This window comes from Solanum lycopersicum, chromosome 2 (genome assembly GCF_036512215.1).
Source record: "Solanum lycopersicum chromosome 2, SLM_r2.1".
Classification (NCBI taxonomy): Eukaryota; Viridiplantae; Streptophyta; class Magnoliopsida; order Solanales; family Solanaceae; genus Solanum; species Solanum lycopersicum.
This window is the reverse complement of record NC_090801.1, coordinates 63,681,819-63,689,264: the sequence shown is the minus strand read 5'-3', so window position 1 is coordinate 63,689,264 and position 7,446 is coordinate 63,681,819. Positions and strand designations below refer to the sequence as shown.

At 30.6% G+C, this 7,446-nt stretch overlaps 1 protein-coding gene across 3 annotated transcripts; it reads left to right on the top strand.

Moving 5' to 3' along the window:
• Positions 1-505: 505 nt before the first annotated feature.
• LOC101253645 (NAC domain-containing protein 37-like) lies at positions 506-4,717 on the top strand. Of its 3 annotated transcripts, none has more exons than XM_010318107.3 (4): positions 506-1,116; positions 2,387-2,584; positions 2,752-3,023; positions 3,807-4,717. In XM_010318107.3, the coding sequence occupies exons 2-4, from the start codon at positions 2,422-2,424 to the stop codon at positions 4,419-4,421; spliced, it is 1,050 nt and encodes a 349-aa protein (XP_010316409.1). In that variant the 5' UTR covers positions 506-1,116; positions 2,387-2,421; the 3' UTR covers positions 4,422-4,717. The 3 variants fall into 3 exon arrangements, with proteins under 3 accessions (XP_010316409.1, XP_069149952.1, XP_069149951.1); XM_069293851.1 differs by having other exon boundaries at positions 2,752-3,027; positions 3,811-4,717; XM_069293850.1 differs by lacking the exon at positions 506-1,116 and adding an exon at positions 1,153-1,278.
• Positions 4,718-7,446: the final 2,729 nt, after the last annotated feature.

Sequence of the window (7,446 nt, the reverse complement as noted above, 5' to 3'; positions counted from 1 at the left end):
TTTATCTTCTACGGAAAGCAGAACAACTTATACGCATTCTGACTAATGGGTGATAGCCACTTTGATTTTCTCCAAAAGCCTATTTCTCTGCTTTCCCTTTTTCCTTACAGTTCCTTCCTCAAAATACTTGTCCATTTTAATCATTTGGTGGAAAGAAAATGCCCCTTGATAGTGACACCAGCAGTCACGAGTTCAAATTTCGTTAAGAGTGTTCAAAATTTAATAATTAATTTATATATTTCGTATAATTTTTTGATAAAAAGTGTTTAATACGCCACACCACTCTTTGATCACCATTTTCATGAGAATATTTATGGAGCAATTCAGTGAACTCAACGCGGCTGCAAAAAGTCATAACACATTTCACTGACTATACCGTTTCTACGTACTTGAAGATTAATTGGTTGGTCGGTTAATTATTAATTGCATACCAAATTCTCCATCTCCTGAAAATGACCTCCCTTCTTTTATAATAAAAATTATGGTGCATGAATTAAAATGAATCGAATGATTTTTAACCAAGGGGTTTTGTGCCAACCAATTGCAATTATTATTAGAAAACATAAAATTAGATATACATTACATCGATAATCCTTAGCTATCACAAAAAGCTAATTATATTTTAAAATAATTTGTTGCTAAACGAAATTAGCATGATATTTTTACTTTTTTCAAAACTAATTGTATTCTTAAACAAGTTATACGCAGTTTTGTGACTATTTTCATTTGACAAAAAGACGAAGGATTATATATACTTTATTTTATTGACAATATAATGATCAAATATTACTCTATTGATTATAATCTCAAAATAATCGAACAAAATAAAGAGAAATTAAGGAGGTTTTTTTCTTCGTGGGAAGATAGGCAATGACGTCAACAATGGGGACAACTTTCAACCCATGCGCAATTAAGCGGTCCACCCCCTCCCTCTTCTCCTTCTCTTTTAATACTTGCTTTTATTTCAATCTGTGGAAACTTCACTTCTCTCTGTCTATAGCTCTCTCTTACAATATTCTTTCAGTTTTTTTCTGTGTCTTCTTCTCTACTTCCTTAACCCAATCATTACCTACTACCTTCGCACTGATCAAGCTAACAAAAATAAAAACACTGCAGGTATATATAAAAGCTTTTTACATATATATGCATTTCATGCAAATATTAAAATAGCGTCCGAATCAATTTCCGTATAAAAATTGAATCCCCCTATCTTGCATCATGATACTACTACATTTAGGATTGCACCATTTGTAACATGTTCATGTGTTGTGTGACTCTGTAAGTTTTGCTGTCACGATACATTGAGATTTTCGTTTCCACCAACGAAACAAATGAGTCAGAAAGGTGTCAAGTTCATTCTAGACAAACAGACAAGTGGTTCAGATTATTCCTTCTTTGGGATGATACGTTATTTTCTTCCTTCAAAGTTTTCACACACACTACCTATATAGCTAGTGGCTTTTTTTTTTCCCTTTCTTTACATACCCTTTTTTGGCAAGCTTGAATATATCCCATAATACCCACTATTCCCTTTGCCTCTTTACTTTTTTATTCTCCTTTCAAACCAAAGTGTGCCTAATATAAGTATTTATATCAAACGAAATAATAAATACTCCTTTCGTTTTGAAAAGAATAACCTAGTCTGACTTATAATGGAATTTAAAAAAGCAAGAAGACTTTTTGATTTTGTGATTCTAAAATTATGTCAAATGTATTAAAATGCCCTTTAATCTTGTAGCCTTAAACATGCCACGTGAAAAGTTAAAATTAAAATTTTGCCAAAAAAGAAAAAATGTCATTCTTTTCTGAACAAACTAAAAGAATAATGTCCTTTTTTTTAAACGAGGAGAGTACTTCGTATAAAAAGGAAATGAAAGAAGTACTGTTACATGTTTTTTTTTCTTCTAACGTAACAAAGAATTTAATTTTGACTTTTTTGTTTATCCTGTAATTGATGAGGACCATTTTGTAGGGTAAATGTGTTAATTATATTTTTATATATGTAGATTTCGTTTTTAATTTGATCCATCATTGAACTAGACAAGACAGCATGATTAGCTCAAACTTTCACTTGTCCCGTTTCCTTCAACTGTAATGAAACGTGAAATATACCAAGAGAAAAAAGAGTGACTCTTCATCTCTCTCGACAGCAAAGCTTCATCATTTCGTTTTCTTTTCTTTCCTTTTCCATCTCTTCTTCTATAACCCCACCATTAAATTAAAATCATATATCATCCTCACAAAATTACTTATTACACTAACACCAAAATTGTTTATATGGCGGTGGCTAGTACTATTACTATTTGTTTCATAGGTTATTATTATTTTGGTGTAATTATATAGATATGTTGAATGATCTTGTCTTTTGGTGCTGAATTTTATGCAGAGAAAGTTATAAATTAAATAAAAGAGTGATCAACAATGGATACAAACGAATCATGCGTTCCACCTGGATTTCGATTTCATCCAACAGATGAAGAACTTGTTGGATACTATCTTAGAAAAAAAATTGCATCACAAAAGATTGATCTTGATGTTATTAGAGATATTGATCTCTACAGAATTGAACCGTGGGATCTTCAAGGTATCTTCTTTTTTTTTTTTTTCATGTTAGATTGGCTTTTCACTTGAAGCTAGATCGATTTTGAAAGCAAGATATAGAGTTATATAACAGTTTAAACTTTTAGATAAATAAGTTCTCGTATACTACCTAAATAGTTAAAATGGAACTATGTTTTTGATTATGAACAGATAAATGCCGGATCGGATATGAAGAGCAGAATGAGTGGTATTTCTTCAGCCACAAAGATAAGAAGTATCCAACAGGGACCAGAACTAATAGGGCAACAATGGCTGGATTTTGGAAGGCAACAGGAAGAGACAAAGCTGTATACAATAAATCAAAACTTATAGGCATGAGAAAAACCCTTGTCTTCTATAAGGGTAGGGCACCTAATGGACAAAAATCTGATTGGATTATGCATGAATATCGTCTCGAATCTGAAGAAAATGGTCCTCCACAGGCAAGTTCTTCATCTAATATTCAATTTCAACTTCTCTTATTTTCAAGCTTACAAATACTCTACATATCTTTTGAACGACATATGTTCATGATCATAGAGTGAAAAGAATTTTATACTGACTATATATATATATATATATAACTTAAATTGTTTATTCATTAACCAAAAAGATCTCTTAATCAAGAAACAGCAAGAAGAATTAATCCTAAGTTGTTCTTCACATGCACACACTTTTATTTAGTAATCTAATGTAGAGCACATAGCAAAGATAATTTCCAACACCTTCAAAGTCAAAAGGCATAACTTTATGAAACAAATTACAAGTGTGCTTTCTTTATTAGTCCCTTTTTGTGAGGTCGTTGAGCTTTCACTCTTCCAAAAATATATATCTTCTTTACCTACAACCCTTTGACTAACTTCTTATATCTTTACCACACAATTGAGATGTAGACTCCACTAAAACAAAGAAAAAGGAAAAAAGAAGAAGAAGAAAGCTTTAGATATAAACTTTACGAACCTTCTTATAACCACCAAGTTAAAAGGAAATCACATAGATGAACTATCATATCAAATGCTAATTACTACTCCCTTCCTCCGTTTAAAAAAGAACGACTTAAAAAATAATTGTCTAACTTTACTTGTTCAGTTTGAAAAATCAAGAGATAACTAGGTATAATTAATAGGGATGAGGTGCAACATGGACAAGTTAAGATAGATGAAGTTAGTGTGCAAGTTATTAAATCGTATAATAATTAATTAATTTACTTTATTAAACTGTTGCAGGAAGAAGGATGGGTGGTTTGTAGAGCATTTAAGAAAAAAATTACAGGACAAACAAAGAGTAATAATATGGTTGAAGGATGGGAATCAAATTATTTCTATGATGAAGCAACAACTGCTACAATAAGCTCCATAGTGGATCCTCTTGAATACATCACAAGACAACCTCCAAATCTTTCAAATAATAATTTCAATAATCTACTATGCAAACAAGAAACATCAATGGATCAAGCAGCTGAAAACAATCTCAACTTTTCTTATACAAATTCAGATCAATTCATTCAGCTTCCACAGCTCGAAAGCCCTTCACTACCACTCCTAAAAAGGCCAATTAGCTCCATGTCTCTCGTCTCCGATAACAACAACAACAACAACAACAATAATCATGATGAAGATGGAAGCAAAAATGTAACGGCTGATTGGAGAGCACTTGACAAATTTGTTGCTTCTCAATTGAGTCATGAAGAGACAACGTTATACGAAGATGATCAGCATAATTGTTCCGATTTGGGAATGTTGCTATTGCTGAGTGATAGAGGAGAAGGACCTAAGCTGAATGAGATCTTGAGTTCGAGCTCTGAGGATAGTGATATTGGCATTTGTTTATTTGATAAATGAAGAAAATATGATCCATTTGAAACTATTACATATATATATATATATATATATTATGTAAGTAAAAGTTATTATTTGTGAAATTATTAATGAGTGAAGAGAATCCATCCATTGTACGTATTGGAGCTGATTATATATAGAATTGCGAGGATGTGGAAGGATATGAATTTATGAAGAAATTACTAGTAGCTAGGAATTAAGAAAGAACTAGTACAACTAATAAAAAAACTTAATACGTGCATGTGATATTTATGAATTTTGATCGTGTTTAACCATATATTTACTTGTTTTGTGTTGCATATTGGTATTCTACTTCTTTTTTTGTTTGCTTTTTTACATCATCGTGTCACATAAAAGATAATTATTTTGCAAAAAACTCTCATTTCCAACTTTCGTTTGATCCTCATTGGCCTGTTTTTCTTTTGCTGAGTTTTCAACCTCTTCAGTGTATTTATCACACCTTTCTAGTTTCGCAACTCAAGCTAGGTATCGTCAATCAATTGTATTGTATTAGGAGTAGAGCTAGAAGTCTGGATAATGGTTAGGTAATTAGGTTGCACGCAATAATTTTACTCAAATATCATTGTTTGTATGATGAAATTTCTCAAATATGTACAAACATCAAGTTTAGATTTTGATTATTAACAATTGAATCGTAGTTCTAAAATTTGAAACTCATAAAATTAAAATCATAGCTCTATCGCTCCGTATCTGATTTATATACCATATTGTAAATTTAGAATAAGTCCAAAGATTCCATCTTTGAAAAAGGAATTAGAGCACATAATAAAGTAGTATATATCGATCCTTGTTCTTTTTTTCTTGTTATTTGAGGAAACTATTTCATGCAAAAGAATGAAAAGAGAAAAGAATATTTGACAAGTTTATGAAGATGGTAGGACTATTGAAAATTGACCAATGGAGAAATGCTTTGTAATGGTTTAAAAGGGGATATTAGATTGATGATGAAAAAGAGAAAAGCATAATAATAAACATGGGATGTAGTAGAAAATATTAGCAAAGGCAAATATGAAGAAGAAAATATATGGTATAGTGGGCCAATGTGTTGGCTAGCATGCGTTGTATGCACCATCGCAATGGCTTCTATTTTGGCATGCTTTGTCTCTTCTCAAAAGTAACCATTTGGACAATAGTTGATTTGAAATACAAATACTATAAAATGCAGTAACCAAGTTCAAAGAAAAAAAAATTATGTACTTCTAATTTATGTTATAACGTTTGACTGCTTACGAAGTTCAAAAAGAAATTAAACTTTTAAAGTATATACTATTAAATGATAAAAATCATAAAATAATTATTTATCATTCCTTCTGATCGATCAAAAAGAAAAAAATTATCATATAAATTGAATTATTTTTTTGCGTTGGGCAAACTTTAAAAATTTGGCATTTACTAGTTTGATACCAATCAGTCTTCTTATCATGGAAATTGGTGTCCGACAATAAAGTTTAGAACAGAATTTTGTGTATGTAGAGATTTAACCAATTAGTTCAGGCCCTCAATTTCTTTCTTCTACTTTTTGTTTCGTTCTTTTTCTTTTTTTTTTTGTTTTGGAGGGGGAGAATTCAAACTCTCTCTCTATATAAAATGTTTCCTTTATTTAATCATATTGGCTTGATGATCATAAAAGTTACAAAAAATTCTTTTTTCCAGTTTCTCGAAACGTCACTTTAAAATATTATGTTTGTTATATTACTATTCATGAAAATATCAGACAAATAGTTAAGTTGTTTGACAATTAAATTCAACTAAAAACATCCACATAAAAAGCTAACTACGGTTAGAAATTGATTTATCCCACACAAATTAAATTCTTAATCAACTCTCCACGTCTTGTTGATCCGTTAGTTAGCTTCCTCTATATTTCAAGTAAATAATAATGAATGAATAAATAAACAAACAAATAAAATAAGAGTAACTACTAGTCTCAATCCAAATAAGTTAGATAGAACTTATATACTCCCTTCATTTCAAAAAGAATATCTCATTTTTTTTAATCTGTTTAAAAAAGAATGATCATTTTCCTTTTTTAGCAACATTTTAAGATCACAAGATTAAAGGATATTTTGGTATATTTAACATAACTTTAATTTAATACCACAAAGTAAAATTTATTTTTCTTCTTAAACTCTGTTTCAAGTCAAACTAGGCTATCGAGGAATCTCTCTCTATTCAAGTAGAGTAGTAACTAAAAGACAGAACATTCACCTTTCGTTTTTCCTTTTTGTTTCTTTTCAGACTGCTTTTAGTGTTTTTTAAATTTCTAATGGAAAAATCGTTTTGGCAAAAAAAAATTCTGCCAGAATGATAACTTTTTATATTTTTAAAAATATTTTTTATCCCTTTTAACTTAGTATATTTTAATTAAAAATAGAAACGAAAATTAATTTATTTTAAAATAAAAGAAAATATATTTTTTAAAAAAACTTACTAGCTAAATTCTGATCAAATTTTCAGGCCAATCAGTTTCACCCTTTTCTGATATCCTCATTAGAGTACAATTAATTTGAATTCAAACAATGTCAAACCCCCATTCAGAAAAGAACGCTCCCTATCAGAGATTTTTCATATTCAACATCGAATTCAAAATATCTGATTAAAGAAGGAACAAACTCATCCACTGCGCACATCTTTAATGATACTAATTTGAGAGTTACATTTCAGCTAGGTATACTTTTCTTGTACAAATTCTCACTTTGTGGGTTTTGTAGGGTGGGGTGGGGTAGGGGGTGGGGGTGAGGGAGGGGGGGGGGGGAGAGACCAGAAACAGTAACGTATGATAATGCCTCCTTCAACGGGGTACAAAAAGTTGTCACGCCACAGGTGGGATGGAGAGGTATGTTTTATGATATAGTACTAATGCTCCCTTAATTAATTAATTAATCAAATGCTTTTCTTTTTTTCACCTAGAAAACCCAATTGCAATCACGAGCTACCCTAATACTATATGACTAATTTTATTACTATATCTTTAAACTCCTATTACATATGTGGAACAATGGGTAAG

What these genes read in the sequence shown, in the direction of transcription:
- LOC101253645 (XM_010318107.3), top strand. Translation starts at nt 2,422, where the DNA reads ATGGATACAAACGAATCATGCGTTCCACCTGGATTTCGATTTCATCCA. An exon ending in TGAACCGTGGGATCTTCAAG is followed by an intron (nt 2,585 to 2,751) that starts GTATCTTCTTTT and finishes GATTATGAACAG; the next exon opens with ATAAATGCCGGATCGGATAT. An exon ending in AAGAAAATGGTCCTCCACAG is followed by an intron (nt 3,024 to 3,806) that starts GCAAGTTCTTCA and finishes AAACTGTTGCAG; the next exon opens with GAAGAAGGATGGGTGGTTTG.